The 24923-nt window shown below is 37.5% G+C and overlaps 1 protein-coding gene across 4 annotated transcripts in view; it reads right to left on the bottom strand.

Moving 5' to 3' along the window:
• The window catches only part of KCNK2 (potassium two pore domain channel subfamily K member 2), a 231478-nt gene that overhangs the window by 86834 nt on the left and 119721 nt on the right, over positions 1–24923 (bottom strand). For all 4 annotated transcript variants that reach the window (XM_088845270.1, XM_088845271.1, XM_055419079.2 and 1 more), the window contains exon 3: positions 7411–7528. In XM_088845270.1, the coding sequence (XP_088701396.1) occupies positions 7411–7528 (118 nt within the window). The remainder of the gene's footprint in view (positions 1–7410; positions 7529–24923) is intronic.

Genomic DNA, 24923 nt, shown 5'->3' with positions numbered 1-24923 from the left:
AACATACATACTAACATACATAATGAGAAAAGAAGATGACTAATCTATTTCATTATTGCTTTAGAGTCTTTAACACTATTTAAGTAAAAATTCTGCTTTATTGTCTATCAAATATACTTTTACACTCTGCAAACTTAACTACTGTTCAGAAGGCATTTTTCTTCTCTGAGAAAGAAATGCATTTTAACTTAGAAAATAAACCTATGTGAAGATTTTGAATGGTAGGAACATATATATAAATATCTTGAGACAGGTTTTCCTTTTGTTAATTTTAGTAGATTAGAAAAGAAACAGAGAATCAATAACCCAAAACAATTTCTTAATTTCAACTTCTGAATTTCAACTGCACAGCATTAGAATTACAGATTTTGGAAAAGAATAATCTACTTTAACAAAGTGGTATAAAGAAAAATGCAAGGAGATTGTGGAGTCACCTTGCAAGATAATTCACGTTTTAAGCTGCCTGAAAGAAGTTCAGCTTTCCTTTAAAATGGGTTCCCAAAATCCAATATGCAGTTCTCAGAGAATATCCAAGAGATGAGTGAAATGCCACCGAATTAAGAGTATTCCAAATAAATAAGATAGCACCTAAAAACCAAAGCTGCAATGACACCTCCCCCAGGAAAATGCTGGCTGTCAAATTCTACACCCCACTGCCTTAAGTCTGCTTATTTCCAAGTTCAGTTAGTGGTTTCATGAGATAACAAAATTGTACAGAAAAGCTCTTAAAACTTTTTCCTCACTTTTTAAGCTATAGTTTCTTGCTGTTGCTTTTTGTTTGTTTTTTTATCACGTCCAACAGGAAGGTCCTAGATTCTCTGATAACGATATGCATAAGGCTTTACACTTTTCAATATACTCTTGGCATTTTCAAAACTGACCTTTTCTTTTTATCAGGAATTGTTTGTTTAAACTACTCTCTGTTTTTTTTCTCCTCTGTCTACTCAAGTAAGCATTATGCTATACAGGTGAAACAGGAGCTTGCAGAAAATCTGTGACCATTGTCCTAACAGCGTCAGCAATTCAATAATTCAATCAAGGTATAAGGAAATTGAGAGACTCGGTGGCTGGTTCAAAATACAGAAAAACTAAACATAGAAATTATATACTTGAATCCAATCTCTATAACTCAAGGGGAAAAAAACAAGAGTCCTTTGTAAATACAAGAAACATTACTCCGAGGAAATGTTTTCCATAAGAACTAACATGATGCTCTGAGATCTTGAAGTTGCTATAGACCATAGTGCTAACTTGTTATTCGCATTCTGACACTTAGAGATCATGATGATTCAGTGATAAGCTTGGGCAAATCCTGGCTCTGGCATTTCAATTTACTTTCCACTGGGGAAAATTTTATTATATTTTAATGCCTTCTGGGAACAAAATCACCTTACATCTTATTCTAATCTTTAAATTGACCTCAAAATAGAATACAGTTTTCCATTACATCACTTTTGCCAACAGACTTTCCTAGAGTTTAAGTGATTTCTTATTAGCTTTAAAATAACTTAAAATTTAAAACACTAAACTTCCCATGGCACCATTCTCAAAGACAAGTATATTTCCATTCATAAACTCTCTTTTGGAAAAAAAAATTATTGGAATATCGTTGATTTACAATGTCGTGTCATTTTTAAAAACCAGTTATACATACACATATATCCACTCTTTTTGCTAGATTATTTTCCCATATGGGCATTACAGAGTACTGAGTAGAATTTCCTGAGCTATACAGTAGGTCCTTATTAGTTACCTATTTTATATACGGTAGTGTGTATATGTCAGTCCCAAACTCCCAGTGTATCCCTCTCCCCTCCCTTATCCTCTGGTGACTATAAGTTTGTCTTCTACATTCATGACCCTGCTTTTGTTTTGTAAATAAGTTCTTTTGTTTTAGATCCCCTTCTCCATATCAGCTATCTCATATAACATCTGTCTTTCTGTGTCTGACTTACTTCACTCAGCATGACAATCTCTAGGTCCATCCATGGTGCTTTCTCTTATGGATGAATGCAATAACCTTTGCAATGGCCTTCCTGCTTTCCCTTTTGCCCTCTGAACAGCAACATGAGTCACATTAGGACTCTCTTCTGCTGAAATTTTTCCTTGGCTTCCCACTGAATTGAGGATATTGTCACAACTACCAGGTCCTAACATGCTCCGGCCCCTCTTCATCTCGCTGACCTTGCTTCTTCTTTGCCACGCTGTGCCCTCTGCCTGAACTCATATTTGCATTCTTCTCTTCCTGACTTGGGCTGCCCGGGTGGCTCAGCGGTAAAGAATCCACCTGCCAAGGCTTGCCAATTGCAGGAGGTGCAGGTTCGATCCCTGGGTAGAGATCATCTCCCTGGAGAAGGAGACAGCAACCCACTCCAGTGTTCTTGCCTGGGAAATCCCATGGACAGAAGAGCCTGGTGGGTGATAGTCCATGGGGTTGCAAAGAGTTGGACACGATTGAGTATACACGCAGGTACATTGGTTCCCTGGCTGATTTTGTTTCATCCTTTAATCTTTAGCTTAACCTGCTTTGAGAGCTCTTGAATCAGTCTGCTCTAGAGCCCCTCCCACTCCTTGCTCTGGCTCCACTATTGACTCTCCGTCACGCACATGAACTTTTATGGAGCACTTATCACCATTGATAATGGTCTTGTTTTTCAGGGCACTGATTGATTTGGAGTTTCCTCAAAGCCAAGTGCTCCAGGAGGGAGCCTGCTTCCCTTGTCTTTCTAGTCTGTCTGAATTAAAGAATAAAGCAACAAATAAAAATGAAGGAAGGAAAACAACTAAAATGAAGCTTCCTGATACAACAGCATGTATAAAATTTTGGCCATTTAAAAAAATCAATTTATTTATTTTAATTGACCATTTTTTGAAACTTCTTTTTCTTCACAGCATCAACTAGCACTGCCTATGAACTGTACTGACCTGCTGCCTAAATATTCATTTCAATAGTCAGCATTTTGACACCTCTCTCTTCATTGCATTACTCCCCAAGGCCTGTTGATTCTTGCATCTAATTATTTCAACCTTTTGTCCTAATCCCATTCCTCAACACCAGCTCCAATCCTCCCAGTCGATACTCTGACTCTTCTGTGGATTACAGTAAAGGCCTCTTAACTATTCCCTCACTGTCAGTCTCCACATATTCTATTCCAGACAGATACATCTTCTAAGGTTACTTTTAACCTATCAACTCACTTTCCAAAAAAAAAAAAAAAATTCTTTTGTTCTGTCTTAGTACGTAGGTCCAAACTTCTCAAAAACCAAATTATATTCAACTGTATTCTTCCCATCTGAATCAGTCAATAACATTTCCCACTATCCGGTTAAACAATTCCTCTGGTCTACTTGAATACTTCTCTGTCTTCAAAATAAGTCAGGCTCATTCTTTCTTAGTATTTTTGCTTAGCTATCTCACAGACCAGGAGGCTTTTATTCCCTCCACCAATCCAAACCAAAACATTTTCTTCAAAGTATAGCTCAAACCCAACTTCTCTAATTAAGCCTTTTCCTCTGTTCTAGCCCACATGTTCTTTCCTTTTTCTCTTCTTATAGCACTGAAACCATCATTCCATGTAATATCTGATTCTACAAGACCTATTTCTGTTATTATTCCATTATTTCCTAACCATAAATTTTATATCCCAAAATTAGATTGCAAACCAAAACTGTGTTCTTATTTCCTTTTACACTCCCAGCAACAGCAAAAGTAGCACAGATTTCAGTAGGAGCTACTACTATGTTGACTTGATTTACACAGTCCTAAAGATGAATCCCTTCAACTACAAACAACCATTTTGGATGGCCTGTAATTCCTAAACGGGCTTCCCAGGTTGTTCAGTGGTAAAGAATCTGCCTGCAATGCAGGGGGTGCAGGTTCGATCCCTGGGTGAGGAATATTCCCCTAGAGGAGGAAATGACAACCCACTCCAGTATTTCTGCCTGGGAAATCCCATGGACAAAGGAGCCTGGCGGGCTACAGCCCATAGTGTTCAAAAAGAATTGGACACGACCGAGCAACTCAACAACAGTCCCTAAACAGATCATACTCTCTGTTACCCCTAATCTTTCCCACATGAACCCTCAATGCCTACAAAGCTCTCATTTTATTAATGCCTTTAATTATCTGAAGTGAAGTGTTAGTTATTCAGTTGTGTCCAACTCTTTGCGACCCCATGGACTGTAGCCTGCCAGGCTCCTCTGTCCCTGGAATTCTCCAGGCAAGAATACTGGAATGGGATGCCATTTCTTTTTCCAGGGAATCTTCCCAGTATATTTACATTAAATGCTCTTAAGCCATAGAACCTGGCAGGCTATATGGTAAATGACAAATTCCCAACTGATCTCCCTGACTGGTCAGAGTGCCACTTGGGCAGGAATAATTTACCTCTTATCTTTACAGTAGCAGACAAATCATGTTTTATTATTTACTGAATAAATAAATGAACAAAAATGTCAGTAACCTGTTTAAGGAATTAAGAATTTAGTGTAATAAGTTATCGATTTAATACTATGTAATTTCCAACAAGCTATAGTTCATCTAATTTAGAATCTCCATCTGTTTTTTTATTCCAAAAATAGTTATTAAACATCCACTATGTGTCAGGCTTTGGGAGATACAGAAAAGACTCAAATACACAAAAATCCCAGAACGTGAATCTTACTAGATGAACTAGACGACCTAAGCAATGGAGAACAGTGTTTGCTCTGAATTAGTTGGAATCCAGAGAGTATTTCTGGGTTGAAAGTTTCTCTATACAGGGATGCTGGCACTGAGATGTTGCTGACTTGGGCCAAAATGGTGGCAGTTTGAATGTGGAGCAGTAGTTAAATTCTAGATCTCCTTTAAAGGTATAGCCAGCAGGATTGACTGATGAACTGGGAGTAAGGAATGAGAGAAAAAGAATAGTCGATAATGTACGTTAGTCTGTGCCACTGTGAAATGGAACTTGTAAAGGGTTTGGAAGGGTATGGTTTTGGAAAGAGCATGTAGATACATGAAGAGATTCTCTTAAATTAGACCTTAAATTTTAACATTCTATTTTGTATAACTGAACTTCTCTTGGGCATATTTGTAATGAATAGTAAGGGTCACTTTGACTTCTTAGATAAATTGTCTACACTGAGCAGAAAAATCTGGGACAGTGTCAGCCAGTGCAGCTCCATGAAACACTGCCTGTATCAGGCACCCTACAAGAAGCCACTGAAACTGATTCTCCCAGACTGTCTCAAGTTTATTGTTTAAACAACTAATGCAATGTGGCTTAGTGCTAGAGGTTACAATTTCCTCAATTTCTAAAAACCACTTCAAAGGTCAATTATCACTAGCAATATCAATAATTACACTGAATTTTATTAAATAATGACTTGGATGTCAACTGGAGACTTATGAAAAAGGCCAAACGTTTATCTTGCCCTAGACCATAAAACTAGTCTAAGGTCAGAGGAGACTGCCTTGACCTTAGAGTAGAAGACGATAGAGTAAATGTCAGTGACCTAGAATGACTTAATCAACCTAAGATTAAAGCCTGAGGTAGAACAGTAAGAGATGTGGGCTGTCAGGGAGCTACCTAAACAACCTAAATAATCAGCTACTGTGCTTAATGGCTATAATTTGGGGTAAGGCTGGTAATAACGGTTTATTTTTTTTTCATGTGTTGAAGTATATGTTTGCAAAACTTACTGAATTTGGGATTCAAAAAATGAGACTGTTTATAAACATAGGATGCAACAGTAAGTCTGTATAATGACTAAGTTTCTTGGAGAATAATTTAGTGGTGGTCATGATGAGCTATACCGTGGACTTTTTGAGTTTTCACTGGGCAGAAACAAACCATTCTCACTCTGTCTGTGAGCTTTTTTTTCCTTCCAGACTCTAAGGAGTTTACCCAGTAAACAGTTATTTCCATAGTAGAAATGGCCAGGCCGTCTAAGCTCCATAGTTAACCTATTATTATGGTTAGAAATCAAGGTTGCCATTCTTCCAGATTTTCACAGCCACACAACTTTTGACCTAGCTGATGGAAATGTAAGAGTAAACACAGTTTTTTGACCTCTTAACAAAGGCAAACATCAACATGCTAAGGTATTTATTTCACTGGCGAGTGATTCAGCACAAAAAGGCATTACAGTGGATCCACATAATGACAGGACACTACAAATTCCTCTCAAAGGAAAATTTAAGCAAGAGTTCATCCATAAACTGTCCATGCTCTCTTATTCAGGACTTTGATAGAAGTACTCATTTGAAAACTGTAGGTACTTCATAATCTACCAATGACAAACAATAAAATTGAAGCCTTTAGAAAATTAATTCGTGTGCCCAAATCAGAGGTCAGGCTCATGAGAGGAAATCTCATCATAAGCATATGTGTAAGAAAGTGAAGTGAAGTCACTCAGTCGTGTCCAACCCTTAGCGACCCCACGGACTGCAGCCTACGAGGCTCCTCCATCCATGGGATTCTCCAGGCAAGAGTACTGGAGTGGCTTGCCATTGCCTTGAGAATTCCTTTTGCACACATATCTTCTGCATAACTGTGATGGGTCCATTTTCTTCCCTTCGTTGAAAATTATGCTTTAAACCTACCTCCTTCCATGAAATAAGATAGCTATAACCCCTCCCAACTCTCACAGCATGGCAAACATAGCTTTCACTATGGGGTCTGCATTTATCCTCGGAATATTTCTTGGGCACTGAAGAATAACAGAAGAGAAGGTGCCTACATGTACCCATTCTGCTGCCTAGGGGGTGCTGAGTGGATGCAGTCAGTCCCAAAAAAGAGACCATGTTCCACTTTCAAACACTATGACATTCAACGTAATTAAAAGATAAAAGGTCAAGGGCTTAAAGTTTCATTCTTTTTGTAATCCTTAGATTTCACGATTAATTTTTTACAGATTTGTGTTACTGGAAAAACATAATGCATAAAAAGGTCTGAAGCAATCATAATAGACAACCACATTAGAACAATCTGCTAAAATGCAGAGTTAAATTTTATAAGTTGAAGAAAGTGATAACCAATAAAAGCTTCATGAAAAGAATGTCAAAACTAATCATTTCTTTCTGTACTAAAGAAGCAAAGATGCAGGAAATTTTTAAACTACTTGTCCCCTCTACCAAAATCATCATTTCAAGCCATTTCTTGATGTTCTTGTCCATTAGTCAAAGGACTCAACTGAACTGCTCTCGAGTTTTGGAAGGATTTTAAACAACTCGGTATTCTGAATCAGTAATTCATTTTCATCATTCCTTTGTTCAAACTTTTAAACTCTCTTTTCAAAATCAGTTTACTAGACTCTAGTTTTCTACCTTAAGAAGACCATTTTGACCAACTGTAAAAAAATTCAAACAAATGAATTTTAACTCACAAGCTGTACAAAAATTAAACAACAAAATAAGTTGTCTCCTACCTATGGTTGTAATAACAGTGCCAGCAAAGAAGAAGGAACTTCCCAAATCCCAGTGACTGATTTGATTGGAGGTGTTTCCTAAAGGTATAATCCCTGCATTTATTGCTGCCACTATTTGCTGCAAGTTTAAAAAGAAATTTATCAGTACACATGAATCACATGGAGGCATCAAACAGCATATATTCCCCCCCAGACAACCAATTAGTCAAAGAGCATCAATTCTAAGGTCTACTCTTCCATTTAAAGTATACACTATAGATTAAAACTTAACACTAAAGAATTTAATACGTTAAATTATAAGAAAAGTATATTTGATATCAAGAGAATGGATGTGCATAAAGTTTAGCATATAGTGTTTTGATATGCATTCATAATGTCATCCAGTACCATTGTTAGCAATTTATTTGAATTAACAATATAGCAATAATTTTAATAAGCACCACAGAGTTAAAAATATCAGATTCCCAACTACAATTTAAGTAGTATATAATAGCTTCATCAAAAAAAAAAAACCAAGTTTTTCCAAAATGCTAGTCATTTTGAATGATTAAATATAAGTATCCAATCCTGGGTTGTGTACAACAATATAGAGTATAAAATCAGTTGTTGTTCAATCACTAAGTCGTGTCTGACACTGCGACCCCATGGACTACAGTGTGCCAGGCTTCCCTGTCCTTCACCATCTCCCAGAGTTTGCTCAAACTCATGATGAAATCAGTAAGGTCCAACAATACAGGCTAAGATGACAAGGAACAGGCAATTGCCCTTCACCATCAAGCTTACGTCAATCCATTGAAATCGAGATTCTTAGAATCTCTACAGATTTTTATAAATTCTATGACAGTGTACATCACCAATGACTTGTAAATGACAGTCAACAATATTCATACAAGAACACTAGAATCTCGATGCTGTCCTGAGTAGCAATACAGGGAGACAGACAGAAAGATGACATTGCAATCCCTTCTCAATCATCAGATGTTAGGGAGGGAAGACGGAGCTCCAGAAACAGAAACACAGAAGAGAAGGAGAAAATGTCCAGTGAAAGAGATACATATAGATTGTGGCAAAAGACCTTTCTGTTGGAAATATAGTTTTTAAATATTTATCATGTAATTTCCAGATTTCACAATTGGAAGGAACTTCATTTGATAGGCAAAGAAATTAAAGACCTAGAGAGGTAAAGTGACTTGTTTAAGGTCATACAGGCTAATGGACAAAAACTACCCTGGGAAAATGGACGTACTACCCAAAGAATTTACTGTCAGATGTAAAAGAGCAGGTAATCTCGAGGTGAAATGCAATATAAAATTTCATTTGTCTGACTTGTCTTAAACTATAGGTTGAAACTTCAACAGTTAATTGAATTGTAAGCTTTTATTTACTTTAACAACAGTATGTATTCATTGTTTAAAAAGTTTAGGAAAATACAGAAAGGAATAAAGAAGATAATACAAATTATTCACGATTCCAGAATTGAGAGACAACTACAGTTAATGTATTAAGGTGTCTACTCCAGGCATTCTGTTATACATTTTACATAGCCAGACTAATGCACTATATGAAATGTATTCTCTATTTTTATTTAATATTATTGTACATGTGGTTTTCCTTGCAATTACCATATTTACTTAATCACTGCCATATATGTAGACATACATGCTGTTCTAAAATTTGTCTTATTATAAAAACTGCTGTTATGAACATATTTGTGTATAAATATTTTTTTCATTTCTGAATATTTTTGTGGAAGAGATTACTAGAAATAAATTTGCCACATTGAAGATTATGAATATTTTAAAGCACTTGATGTATAGTAGCAAGTAGCTATCCAAGAAGGCAGTTACAATTTATAATTGCCCCCACAGCAATTTACAAATGCAATTTACCTCTAATATTAATAATCTATCTTAACCAAACTGATAGGAATTGTTTACAGTTATGTGTCCTTTATTGTGAGCGAAGCTGTGTGCTAATGTTTCCTTTAACATATACTAAATGCACATGAATATACATATGTACACATATATGCATAGCACACAATGAAGCTAGTTTTGAGATCACTGATTTTCTTTATCTGACTCTCTACTATAAATATAATATCAGATAAGCAGGTCTCCCTGATAACCCTTCTTTGAAAAATACTTTTTGCAGCTACTAACCTATTATTCTCACATAAACTTCAGAATTATTTAGTTAAATTTTATAGAAATTTTCATTTTCACAGGTTTAAAATAGTTTTGTTGTTTAGATATATGTGTAATCTATAAATTAAGTAAGGAAAATGAATGCCACTATGATAGTGAAACTTCCCATCAAACAACATGGTGTGCATCTTCAATTACTGAATCTCCTTTCATATTCTGAAATAGAGTGTTTTTTATTATACTTCACATAGACTTGTAAGGCTATTTTTAGATATTTTACTTTTTTTATATTTTAAATTACAATTGGTTATTGCTATTGTACACACAAATATAGGCTTCCCAGGTGGTTCAGCAGTAAAGAAACTGCCTCCCAATGCAGGAGACTTGGGTCCAATCCCTTTGTCGGGAAGATCCCCAGAGAAGGACATGGCAACCCACTCCAGTATTCTTGCCTGGGGAATCCCATGGACAGAGGGGCCTGGCGGGCTACAGTCATGGGGTCACAAAGAGTTGGGACACACCTGAGTGACTGAGCATGCACACAAACACAAATATTTATTTCCCTTCTCTGAGCCAGCAACTCTCAAATTTTTCATCTCAAAAACGATTTACAGTCTCAAAAAATATTGCAGACATCCAGGAACATCGGAATGTGAGTTATAACTGTTGATACTTATATTTTTGGTTGAATTTCTAACTTTCAAATGTTGTGATTAATTCACATAAAAATAACAATAAGTGTTAACACATTTTTATGAAAAAGAATTATGTTTTCCAAAACAAAGATTTAGTGAGAAGACAGGCATTGTTTTAGGATTTCATAAATCTCTGAAATGCCAGGCTTAATATAAAACAGTTATACTCTAATATATGCTTCTGCATCCAATCTGGAAAACAATATGGCAATTCCTCAAAAAATTAAAAAGAGAACTACCATAGAATCCAGCAGTTTACTTCTTGGTATTTATTCAAAAGACATGAAAAACATGAATTCAAAAAGATACATGGACTTCTATGTTCAATTCAACATTATTTACAATAGTCAAGATATGGAAGCAACCAAAGGGCCCATCAATAGACAAACGGATACATGTACAATGGAATATTACTCAGCCATAAAAAAGTGAAATCTTGCCATGAAGGTACCTAGAGGGTATTATGCTAAGTGAAATTAGTCAGAAAGAAAGAAAAATACCATATGATTTCACTTATAAATGAAATCTAAAACATAAACACAGCAAAACATAAAAGCATAGATACAAAGGACAAACTAGTTGTTGTTAGAGGGGGAAGGGCAGGGAGCTGAGTGAAAAAAATGAAGGGGACTAAGAATACAAACTTCCTTATAAAATAAATAAGTCACCAGGGTGTAATATATAGCAAAAACTTCCTTATCAGATAAATGTCACAAGGATATAATAAATAGCAAAAGGAATATAGTCAGTAATACTCGAACAGAAGGTTACTAGATTTATCAGGATGACTATTCTGTAATACATTTAAATGTTGAATCATTGTGATTTACAACTGAAATGAATATAATATTGTATGTTAACTGTACTTTAATTAAAAAGTATATCTTCAACATATTCATTTATTCAAAAATATTTACCAATTGTTTATGGTGCTAGGCAATGGGGAAACAATCGAGAAGTAAAAACATGGGTTAAATAATTGAGAAAAGATAAGACATGTCTGTAGATTCCACTTAATTAAGTAAAATTAATTATTTTATTCACTCGAAGCCAGCTAAGTCCTCCAACAACTGACAATATAACATCCATAGACAGCATCATCATTTTAGTTTATTCTTTTGCTTGTCGATAAGGTTCACAGCATTACCCAGACAGTTGAATAAGTTCCACAAATTGTTTAAATCCAAAAGAAGCACATGTAGACTTAGAGACAGTAATCTCTGGCAATGTGTGGGTTGTAAATAGTTATCACAGAGCTGTGATTATTGCAACAGAGGCTTTAGATGGAACCAGGAACATGTCAAATCACTGTGAGAATGAGTCTACCGTGAGGTCCTTTCTCTGAAATATTCTTATAAATTTATTTTTTCTATTTGTACCAGGTCCCTTGGTCAACATTCAAAGGATATCAGATGCCCTTGGCAAGGGCACTGACACAGACCTAAGAGTCTCTGTAATTTCAATGTCAGTTCAGGCCATCAGAGCACTTAACAAATGCCTTCCTAAGAAGTGTTCCTGTATGTGCCGTATTATGTGATTAAAGCAACAATCACCTCACGAACAATAAAAACTCAGTTTTCCACTAAAGACAACTTTTGTGAATAACCATATTGACAATTTATGAATAAGCTGTATTTTTTAGGTTAGGGTAAAGGAAATGTAGTTTCCTCTGCATTTAATCCTAACATATGACCTGAAATATTGATTAAGAGAGGATTTCCAAACATAAAACCTACAACAGAAATAGTACAAAATAATCTTCAACGGATTCACACTCAATTTTGCTTTTCAGCTCATCTACAATCATAGAACGTGCATTAAGGAAAGGCAGCTGCATTAAATATATATATATATATATATATACACATACCCACAAAGTTACAAAAAAATTGTACAAATCTAACAAAGTAAATATATATATATAGTGAAAAAAAAGGAAATGAAAGGCACTTGCATACATGATTCTATTCAAGAATAAGAACTTAAGAAACAGAGTTCTGAGAGGCTTATACTCCTAGAGTTGATAAAGGTAATTGCTCTTAAAAGTAATTATTAAAAAAAATCTTGGTTTCCATGACAATAATGGCTTTAGAATCAAAGTTCACTGAGTTCTAATGGGAATATTGCATTTTTGAATTCTACTGTTTATGTCTCAATGTCATCTGGCATTTTGGAACTGTATCGAGCTTTAACACCAAACCATGCTAAGACACACTTTTCTGCAAGAGACTAGTATAGGCTTGGAATTCAAGGCAATCAATGACAACCATGAAAATGTTCCTGGGAGTCCAATGCCTAGGAACAATTTTCAAATGTGTTATAAAGTATTTGACTAGCTTTAAGGAATAGCTATTAGAAAGTAAGCAACCCCAGGGAAGGCCTGAAGAACACATTGTTTTCAGAGTAGGTTATATTGTGAATCTTAAAATACAATTCCTGATTTCATGTTTTTTTCTCCTTTGCTCAGATGCTCAGATGTTCATGTTTACCAGAACAATACAGATTGTTCTGAAAGCCTACTACAGATTCCTCCCCTGTTAATATTATAATCAAGATGTCACTAAAATATGCTATTACACCTATAATCCTAAAAGTAGGGTCACGCTAGTAATCTGAAAATGTGAAGTGATACAAGAATTTCAAACTGCAGGTACAAGGCATGGGCATCTAATTGGGCTACAACAATGATGCACAGGGCTTCCTCAGTGCCTCAGCAGTAAAGAATCCGTTTGCAATGCAGGAGATGCCGATTCAATCCCTGGGTTGGGAAGATCCCCTGGAGGAGGGCATGGCAACCCACTCCAGTATTCTTGCCTGGAAAATCCCACAAACAGAGGAGCCTGGCAGGCTACAGTCCATAGAGTTACAAAGAGTCAGACATGACTGAAACAACGGAGCACACATGCACAATGATGTACATGTAACTGGTTCAGTGACAACTTCTTTTAACTGGATATTTAAGACTGATCTCACATTTTCTCCTCTGAAAAAGGACGTTATTTCTACTAAACTGATATAATAGCTAAATCCAACTAGAGTTATACCGACGTCTGTATAATTACAAAGTTCCTCAAAGAGGAACAAACACTCTCTTGCCAAATTTCTGTAAGACACAATTTTATATCTTTTTGGTCACTATATCCTTCTGGGGGAACTAATTTCGTCCTGAGGAGGCTCTTCTTTAGGAAAGAAGTCAAATCACACATCTGACCACTTCACACAGGTCTGACCACTTCAACCACGTAAACAAGACTATTTTGAAAGACTTGAAGATGCATAATGAGGAAAGCAAAATAATTATGCTCTCATTGCCAAATGACTTTGTGGGGAGATATTATGTAGGTATCATTGCTATTTATTGTTACGCTACAGAACACAATCATCATCCATCAATAATAATATGCAACGATGCTTGAGAACTTTTGCCAAAGGTGACAGGATCCTTATGCTTATCCTTAACCTTCTGGCTATGTACCAGTATATCATGATTACCTAATAACAGATGATGTGAGCTGCTTTGGAACCAGAAACTGAAAGTGAAAGTCACTCAGTCGTGTCCAACTCTTTGCCACCCCATGGACTATTCAGTCCATGGAATTCTCCAGGAGAATACCGGAGTGGGGTAGCCTTTCCCTTCTCCAGGGGATCTTCCCAACCCAGGGATCGAACCCAGGTCTCCCGCATTGCAGGCAGATTCTTTACCAGCTGAGCCACAAGGGAAGCCCAAGAATACTGGAGTGGGTAGCCTATCCCTACTCCAGAGGATCTTCCCGACCCAGGAATTAAACCGGGGTCTCCTGCATTGCAGGCGAATTCTTTACCAACTGAGCTATCAGGGAAGCCCCAGATAGAAAAAGAGAGTATCTGAAAATGGCCTTTACTCTTAAACAGACTCAGTATTCAGATGCAACACTGGGAGATCCTAGGTAACCTCAATCGGCATTTTTGAATCAATGAGTAATAATATTTGTTTACCCATTTCCTAGGTTCTTTTTGGAAAATCTTTATTAGCCATACATATCTGTCTTAAATGTTATTTACAGACAACTGTTACATAAGAAGCTTCTATTCTAATGTCAATGATAGGTTGTAGTCTTAATCACCGGGGCTGCTTCCCGGGCCATTCTACAAACTAAATCAGGTTCAACCAAGAAGTAACATTCTAGGGTTTCATTGCAAATTTACATACAAAGGCAACCCATGATATCCTTTGTACCACTGGAAAAATCCCCAGAAACCAAATTCATCTTCTTCAACTTGGGTCCTTTCTTGGTCTTCTGGGAAGTTAAACAGTGCCACAGGCTTCCTTGTATGAGACATTTCTGTCAGAATGTCAATTGAGATAGTTGACAATCCAACAAGGAATCAAACCACTTTCTGAAAACCATATGGTATTAGCACACAGCTCCACAAAAACATCTCAGCAGTAACTCTCAGCTAATGATAATACTGATTGAACTATGCCAAATGGCCAATATCCAAGCACTTTTTGATCTATCAAATGACAATTTCATAATAGCAGACAACAGAATGGTATATATGTTTTCACTAAGAGTTTATAACATGATAAATTTCATTGAGCCTAACACTTGTGTTGAGTGTTCAGTTGCTAAGTCATGTCCAACTCTTTGCCACCCTTTGGACTGTAGCTCCCCAGGCTCCTCTGTCCATGGGATTTCCCAGGCAAGAATACTGGAGTGGGTTGCCATGTCCTTCTCCATGGGATCATCCTGACCCAGCGATCAAACTCACGTTTCCTGAGTCTCCTGCACTGCAGGCAGTTTCTTTACCCACTGAGCCATCATACTGCAGAATTAAAGCTAACTCTAATAAGCAGGAAACTGTTAACAGCAAATTAATCTAGTATGGTCTTGAGTACAGTCCTACTGTTAAGGATATGTATGTGTTAGCTTAAGAAGAATTCTATATGGTTGAGAATGCTATTCTAAGAAAATATGGACTAACCATTGCATCCTTACTGGAAATTCACGTTATGTCCAACTTTTGCACACATCTTAGAAATCAGGTGATATTATCTGCTATTTAAGATGATAAAATTTGCTATCAGTAAGTGTGTATATTCATCTTTTGACATCAAATATTTCATACTACTGTACATTCTAACCTCTGGTTTGATAAATGAACCTCAAACACATTATGTAACTTATTTCCTAACAAAAATCAGTCAAGATGAGAAAGATTCTATAGTTACATAAAGATGACTTTTTTTTCCTTTTTTTTTCTGTCTAGGAAAATTAGAGGCACCTACATAAACTCAAAAAAGAAAGATAAATCCCAAAATTATATTTCACAATTAAATGAACTGTTTTAAGTATTGGCAAAGGTCAGATTTCTAAATCTAACATCAATATTTTTATTTTTAAAAGATATATTTCTGATTTTATATGCAGAAAAAAGATGGAGTAGAACACGTGCATAGTTCATAAAGAACACAGGTGATTACATCATTCTATATTTAGAGTCTGGTAAAGGAGGAAGTTTTCAAGGTCTCCCCAGAGTACATCTTTTAAGTCAGAAAGGTAATATGCAGTAATGTTTTTAATCTTTTGTCTTTGTTGGACACAATTTGAGTCAAAACACATTTCCTATTATCTTAAAAAGGCTTTCAAAGCCCTTAGAATGTGTTTCCACACAATGTATGACCTAAGTTTAACCACACATTAATTAGAAATTTCTTGTAAAGAAGAGTCCTTTCTGTAAAAAATGCAAAAAGCTTAATTCTTAATGCTTAGAAAGGATACTATTACCTACAGAAAGCAATTTCCACATACCAGATTTTAGAAAGCACCTCTAAAAGTAAACATCTCACTTACCTTCCCAAGACTTTCTTTCTATTTAAGGATTATGCCATTGCATGTCAAAGCTATTTTTATACAGACTAATGAAGTGTACAGATTTTTTCTCATTCTTTTGTAAGTGTAAATTTATTTCCTATTAGTAGAAACAAAAGCTTAAAGTGCAAAGTAGGAAGCAGCAGAAAGGTGGAGGTGATGTTATCAACAGGGCCAGAAGCAAGAGGCACATCACAGGGTATGAGGGTCGCCTTCCCTGTTTTATCCACTCTGGAAGCTGTTTTCAAATCATACAAGTTATAGATATATATACATGTGTGTATATACAATATTGAACATTTGGAAAAATAAGAATTAAAATGTTCACTCACTGTCCCTGAAAACGTTTTATTCACAACACGCTTATATTCAATTCTTGGTTTTAATAATTGTCATAATTAATGTGCTTTCAAGTTTTTATCTAATATAAGCATATTCCAAGGCATTTTGAAGTCATCAAAATCTCACTGAGTAGCTACATACTTCTCTTCTATCATTAAATGAATTGGTATAACAGAATCCAAGTTCAGGTGACCATTTGAAAGATTATTATAGAGATGATTTATACATCAGACAAGGATCAAACTGGAAACACTGAAATCTGTTATTCTTTTAATCCTGCATGAAATGACACTGTGATGTAGAAACAATAAAACATGGCCAAGATCTGAGTCCTTGTAACTCTGAAAGAGCCAAAAACAATACATGTACAAGCAAGCAGACTGAAACCTGCATTTCCCCAGCTGCGCATTTTTCCATGAACTTTCCTACATTCCATATTATGGTCCATTAATATTCTATCAGAATATTAATCTCTGTCTATCTGTCCCTTTCCACCTCATCTCAGCATAAATCCGGGGAGGGGGGCAGTAGGAAAATTTGGAGAGAAGGAGACAGAGCAAGAAGGCAGAAAGAAACAAAAGAACAAGTAGAAAAGAAAAAGATAAAGGCTGTTCAGTTAACAAAAAGACAGGTCTAGAAGAATAAGATAGGAACTTAATACAAGTTATCATCACACTCTGTCTAGGAAGTTCTTTTGAAAGAGGTTACCCTTAAAATAGGATGTGAGTAGGTGGAAGAGTGAGATCAAGGAAACATAGCACTAGGTAATATTTTTACACCAGTTTGCCCAAGGCACACCACCAACCAGCACTTATTCATGCTCTGTTTTTAAAGCCTGAAGTTCCAAACTGATGAGAAAAAAAAATAGTCCAAAATGGAACAAAGGCAGTTTACTCCGTCAATTACACACATCCATAGAATTCCCAGATTTGGAGATTCTGTTGGCCTTTTCCACAGAATGTCACAGGCTTCCACTTATTTGATTTTCCATCACACTTAAGCATGTATTTCCACAATAGATACCAGTTTAAACAGAAAAGTGCTTAACACCTACATAAAATTGATCCCAAGGGAAATAGTTAGGGAAGCTATTCATGTTTTCACAGAAAGGCAATCTCTTTTTCATAATATATTTTAAAAACAAATGATTTTTTCCTGCAATTCCTGAATACGTAAGTAAAACATGACAAGGATTGAAAATCTCAAGGTCTATATACACCTGCACAGCCAACAAAGTAAGTAGTTAACCCAGTTTGTGTAAAAGTAAACCAAAATTCAAACACCAAAAAATAGTCATCTGTAAAGGCAAAATATCATAATACTAGAACATTCCAATAATATTCTGATAAACAGTCCCTCTGTTTCAGGCACCACAAAGTTTATGTATTTCTCAGTTCAACTGAACTGACTCATTGCCATTAATAAGCCTACAAGAAACGTCTATGCTTTCAAGATCCAGGCAAAAGTTCTTAACACATCACAGAGTAAATTTACCAATGACTTGCTAACATTATGCAGAGAATAGGAAGTTTTGCAAAACTGCTTAATATATTAATATTTCTGGGCTCTTAATGTCACAAAATTAAGTCAGGAAAAATAATATATGAATAACTTCCCCAAATGTAGTGATTCATACTTACTCTGTCTTAGCTTCTTAGCTTTTCTCAAAATCTCTCCCATCTTTCTCAATCACACACTCATACACTCACCAGTTACAGCAAATGTGAATTGGTGGAAACCGATTTTGTCGAAAATAGGAACCTGATAGAATTTCTCATATTTTCTCAAGCCAAGTGGAATGATGGAGCTACCCTTTGACACCTGTCCAGTAGTTACTGCACAAAAATGCAATTAAACTCTTCCCTCGGGCAACTCTCAGCCTGACTGAGCTGTCAAACCACCTATCCGCCGAAAACGAGCCTGGCATTCTCTCCTCCTGTTTTTTATGTCAGTCACTCACATATGCAGTATTGCTCAACTTCATTCACACAAGGATACCAATCCCAAGGCCATTTTGGAGCACAGCAACCTAGGAAAGGGTTGCTGTTGTTGTTTAGTTGCTAAATTCTGTCTGACTCTTCTGTGACCCCATGGACTGCAGTCCACCAGGTTCCTCTGTCCATGGGATTTTCCAGGCCAGAGTACTGGAATGAGTTACCATTTCCTTCTCCAGGGAAATCTTCCCGGCCCAGGGACCTAGAAAGGGAAGATGCCCTAAAATCCATGTGATAAGCACGAGACTAGAGGGTCCCCTCTGCTCAGAGGCCCAGAATATGAAGATGCCGTTACTGGGGCGGTCTGTGCTGGAGACTGGATCTAGTGCCCAGAGAGGTACCAAGATGGGCTAAACATACTTTGTGAGCTTCACTTCTCCTGCTCCCCAAACTCCTTCAAAACAAGAATGTGTTTATGCTAGTGGGATGGGCAGGATAGACTATGTTTAAACTGGGCAGAAAGAGAGAGGAATGAAAAGTCACAGCAAAGCAACACTTACTAACTCTTTTCATTTTTAGTCCCTGCTCTGTGCAACTATTGTGTGTGCTCCAGACAGCTCTCTCTCCTTAAGTAACTATTGGGAGACAGCAGAGCAAGACCTAAGCTGCTTCATCATCTCATAAAAATAACCCTGTGACCACTATCGGTAATGGTACCATTTGACAGGAATTAGATGTCTCAAATGTATCTTCCGCAAAAGCAGAGGTATAGAGAGACTAAATGGATCACGAGTTTCAAGGTAAGTAAACAAATAATAAAATAACCAGAAAAATCAGTCACTGGTCTCGGTGTTACAGTTTAGCTGTATTATAGCTTTGGGTCCAAGAAGGCGATGGCACCCTACTCCAGTACTCTTGCCTGGAAAATCCCATGGATGGAGGAGTCTGGTGGGCTACAGTCCATGGGGTTGCTAAGAGTCGGACATGACTGAGCAACTTCACTTTCCCTTTTCTCCTTCATGCACTGGAGAAGGAAATGGCAACCCACTCCAGTGTTCTTGCCTGGAGAATCCTAGGGACAGGGTAGCCTGGTGGGCTGCTGTCTATGGGGTCGCACAGAGTCAGACACGACTGAAGCGACTTAGCAACAGCAGCAGCAGCATAACTTTGGGTACCTAGCTTTAGAGGTGACTATTATTTATAGTATTATTTCTATGTGATAATACTTTGAAAGTTCCAAGTAGGAATTACATTTATAAATGAATTTTTTTAAAGTAATAGTCCCATTTATAAGTTTGAAGTCGGGTGAACATCTTGTTTATTTTGTCTACCTGTGTATAATATACCCCAAAGGCTCATTAGGCCTTGACTTGTATCTTTGTGTCACACATGGCCTGTATGTCTGGAGTAATATTGACTGCTCAAGGATTATTTGTGGCAAAGGTTGTGCTTACTGATTTCTAAGTACACATAAAATCACGAACATGAGCTGATAAGAGTTCTAGTCACATATTACAGGTCATGGAAAAGAGAGTAAGACTTTGCAGTAGCACTTGGCACAGCTAATCTCTCCCACCTGGCAACATGTCTGGCTCACAGAACACAGTCTAGCCTTCCTCAAATCTCCCTGACTTCTGTCTCATCCCCCTCACCTTTGAGCCCACAATTCTGTTCTCTATCCATTCACACACTCCTAAGTGATTTCATTTAAACTCAAGGCTTTCAATATCATCAATACGATGACAGCTCCCAGAGGTATTCTTCATCCTGGACCATTCCCTGCATGGATGTCTGAAAGGCAACTTAAGCCAACCACATGCCAAGCAGAACTTCTAAGCTACTTCCTGAACCTGCTCCATATGAATTTTTCCATCTCAACAGTTGGCAACTCTATTTTTCCAGTTTTTTAGGTCCAAAACCTATGAATCATTCTTGACTCCTTTCTCTTACACCTCACATCAAAATCTGCTAGCTTTACACTCAAAAGATCCCAATGTGAAATTTCATCTGCTTCCCTGCTCATCCAGGCCACCACTATCCCCCCCTGGGCTCTTGCAGTGGATTTCCAACTTCATCCACTACATTCTACCCCTTACAGGGCCACCACAGTGATGCCTTTAAGCTATAAGTCAGATCATGTCCCTGCTTTGTCCCAAGTCTGTTCATGGTCCTGCAAGTCACTCTGAGCAAAATCTAGGATCCCACATACCAATTTACAAGGCCCTATGAATCACAACAGAGAAGGCAATGGCACCCCACTCCAGTACTCTTGCCTGGAAAATCCCATGGACGGAGGAGCCTGGTGGGCTGCAGTCCGTGGGGTCGCTAGGAGTCGGACACGACTGAGCGACTTCACTTTCACTTCTCACTTTCATGCATTGGAGAAGGAAATGGCAACCCACTCCAGTGTTCTTGCCTGGAGAATCCCAGGGACGAGGGGAGCTTGGTGGGCTGCCGTCTATGGGGTCGCACAGAATCGGACACGACTGAAGCGACTTAGCAGCAGCAGCATGAATCACAAGCTGAAATTGAGGGGAAAATATCAACAATCTCAGATATGCAGGTGATACCACTTTAGTGTCAGAAAGCAAAGAAGAACTAAAGAGCCTCTTGATGAAAGAGGAGAGTGAAAAAGCTGACTTGAAACTCAACATTAAAAAAAACTAAGATGATGATATCTGATCCCATCACATCATGGCAAATAAAAGAGGAAAAATTGGAAGCAGTGACAGATTTTCATTTCTTAGGCTCCAAAATCACAGCAGACAATGATTGCAGCCATGAAGTTAAAAGACACTTACTCCTTGGAGGGAAAGCTAAGATAAACCTATACAACACATTAAAAAGTGGAGACATCTCTGAGGTTTGACATAAAACAAAAAATTCTGTAAAGCAATGATCCTTCAATAAAAAAATAAATTTAAAAAGAATCCTGAGAAAAATTAACTAGTCTTACATCAAAATATCTTTACTAAATTAAAAAAAAGCAAAGACATCACTTTGCCAACAAAGATACTATAGTCAAAGCTATAGTTTTTCCAGTAGTCATGCATGAATATAAGAGCTGGTCCATAAAAAATGCTGAGTACTGAAGATTCATGCTTTCAAGTTGTGGTGCTAGAACTCTTGAGAGTCCCTTGGACTACAAGGAGATTAAACCAGTCAATCCTGAAGGAAATCAATCCTGAATACTCATTGGAAGGACTGAAGCTGGTTGAAGCTCCAATACTTTGGCCGCCTGATGTGAAGAGTCAACTTATTGGAAAAGACCCTGATGCTGGGAAAGAATGAAGGCAAAAAGAGAAGAAGGTGGCAGAGGATGAGATGGTTAGCACCACTGACCCAAGGGACAAACTCGGGGAGATAGTGGAGGACAAAGGAGCCTGCAAGCTACATTCCATGGGGTATCAAAGTGCCAGACATGACTTAACGACTTGAACAACAACAAATAGGATTTGAACTCCTGTTACTCCTCTAACCTTTTTAAATATTTATTTCCCCTTCATTCATCCCCTCTAGCCACATGGCCCTTCTGCCAAGAATGTGCCTATCTCTGGGCCTTTGCTTTTGTTCTCTCTACCTGGAATGCCTAACCCTGGTTATTCACATGTCTCAGTTCAGTTCAGTCGCTCAGTCGTGTCCAACTCTCCGCGACCCCATGAGCAGCACGCCAGGCGTCCCTGTCCATCACCAACTCCCGAAGTTCACTCAAACTCATATCCATCGAGTCGGTGATACCATCCAGCCATCTCATCCTCTGTCGTCCCCTTCTCCTCCTGCCCCCAATCCCTCCCAGCATCAGAGTATTTTCCAGTGAGTCAACTCTTTGCATCAGGTGGCCAAAGTATTGGAGTTTCAGCTTTAGCATCAGTCCTTCCAATGGATACCCAGGACTGATCTCCTTTAGGATGGACTGGTTGGATCTCCTTGCAGTCCAAGGGACTCTCAACAGTCTTCTCCAACACCACACTTCAAAAGCATCAATTCTTTGGCGCTAGCTTTCTTCACAGTCCAACTCTCACACCCATAAATGACCACTGGAAAAACCATAGCCTTGACTAGACAGACCTTTGTTGGCAAAGTAATATCTCTGCTTTTTAATATGCTATCTATTTATTACCTTTGAGATCCATGCTAAAATATCTGAGTTCCCTGATCTGCTGATTTAATTAGCCAAGGCAGTGAGGGAAAGGGTACTCACTCCAGTATTCTGGCCTGGAGAATTCCATGGACTATATAGTTCAAGGGGGCACAAAGAGTAAGACATGACTTTCACTTCACAGTGACTCTGTATCACACAAACTATATTACTTTCTCAAAACACTTAGAATTGTGGGATTATATATTTATTGGTTTACTTATTTATTACTTCTATTAAGATAACTACAAAAATCTTACTGAGTTATTCAAGGCTTTAACGTTCGTGTCCTTAAGTTGGGTAATATCGGCAAGATGGTAAAAAAGAAATCCCAAGATTCTCCAACCCCACCTCACCTCCCCAGAAAGACATATTAATTCAACAATGCACAGACCAGTTCCCTTAGCAAGAAATCCAGAAATCAGTTAAGAAGTTCCTAAACTTCAAATGAGCATGAAATCACCTGCATCAAAGCTGGTAGAAAAAATCCTGGCACAACTCCCCCCGACCTTGCAGTTCAGTGTGGTGCAACTGGGAGAAAACTCAGATTCTGGCTTCTTCCTTAGAGAGGAAAGAAATTGGAACACACATCTAATGTCCTGGGTTTTGGGGGTACCACCCATAGGACAGGTTTCAGTCTTGCCTATCTTAGAGCACTTACAGGACTCCATACACTCTAGATGCCTAGCAGATGCTGAGAACCAAAGCGCTAAGTAGACTGAAGCTTGCTTCTGCCCCAAAGGACCCATGGTACAGCAGACAGTTACATCTTAACGATCTCTCTGTCAGGATCATGGTGGCTCCCATGGTAAAGAATCTGTCTGCAGTGCAAGAGACCTGTGTTCAATCCCTGGGTCAGGAATATCCTCTGGAGAAGGGAATACTACCCACTCTAGTATTCTTTCCTGGAGAATTCCATGGACAGAAGAGACTGCTGGGCTACAGTTCACGGGATCATAAAGAGTCAGACACAACTGAGCAACTAACACACATACATAGTCACATAAAAGGTTTGAGAGGCCCACTAAATCTCATTCTGGGCAGACTGATGAAAGTCTTTCCCTGTACATGATCAGTCTGTAAAAACTGAGAGAGGTGGCTGTTTTTTCAAATGTGTACATCACAACACCAAGTTACACCACACACTAAGAAACAGGGAAGCATGGGTCAATCAAAAAAACAACACAAGCCTACAGAAGCAAATACTGAAGAAACAAAGATATATGAATTACCTGAAGGAATACAAAATACCTATCATAAAGATGATCAGCGAGCTTCAGAAAACAATGCATGGACAAAATGAGAATGGAAAAAATTAAGTATAAAAAAGAAACAAGCAGGAATTTGGGATCTGAAGAATAGAATAACTGAATGGAGAATTTTCTAGAAGCATTCAACAAGAGACCCAACCAAGCAGGGAAAAAAGAAAAAAAAAGGTTCAGGGAACTTAAAGACAAGATATTTACAATTATCCAGTCAGAGGAACAAAAAGAAAAAGAATGAACAGTGAGACTAGGGCGAGAATTCCTTGGTGGACCAGTGGTTATTATACAGTGTTTTCACTTCCAGGTCCTGGGTTCAGTCCCTGGTCAGGAAACTAAGATCCCATAAGCTGAGCAGCATGGTCAAATAAAGAAGAGAGCAAAGAGAACCTAAGGGATTCAGAGATCACCGTCAAGTAGATCGATATACATCCAAAGACCCAGAAGTAAAAGAAAAAAAGAAGCAGGGTTTATTGGAGTAAAACAATGATCCAAAACATCCCAATTCTGAAGAAGAAAATAAAAAATTCAAGAAGCCCAAGAGATTCCAAACAGGATGAATCCAAAGAAGTCCCCACAAGACACATATAATCAAATTGTTGAAAGTCAAAGAGAGAATTTTGAAAACAGCAAAAGTAACATATGACATACAAAGGAGCCCACTTAAGAAATCTGCTTAGCGCTCTTAAGGCTCTAAGCAGATTTCTCGGCAGAAAACCTGCAGGACAGAAATATTTATTCAAAGTGCTGAAAGAAAAAAAATGCCACCCAGGTATACTACATCTGATAAAACTGTCCTTCAAAAATGAAAAATAAATAAAAACCTTGCCAGATATACAAAAGTTGATGGAGTTCATTATCACCCAGGCTCCTTTATAAGATATATCAAGGGAATCCTTCAAGTTGAAGTGAAAGGATGCTAGAGATCAACAAGACAGCACATAAAAGCATAGACTTCATTATTAAAGATAAACAGATAAACAAATATAGAATACTGTTGAACTGTTAAGGTGGTGTATAAACTATTTTAATTCTGATATAGAAGTCAAAATACAAGAGTATAAAAAATAACTATAACTACAAAAATGTTAATGCACAAAAAAAGAACCCATTCTTATTCGTAATAGCATCAAAATGGATACA

This window comes from Moschus berezovskii, chromosome 17 (assembly GCF_049115385.1).
Source record: "Moschus berezovskii isolate FMDL1 chromosome 17, NW_MosBer_1.0, whole genome shotgun sequence".
Lineage (NCBI taxonomy): Eukaryota > Metazoa > Chordata > Mammalia > Artiodactyla > Moschidae > Moschus > Moschus berezovskii.
The sequence above is the reverse complement of the archived record's forward strand: the minus strand, read 5'-3'. Positions and strand labels throughout refer to the sequence as shown.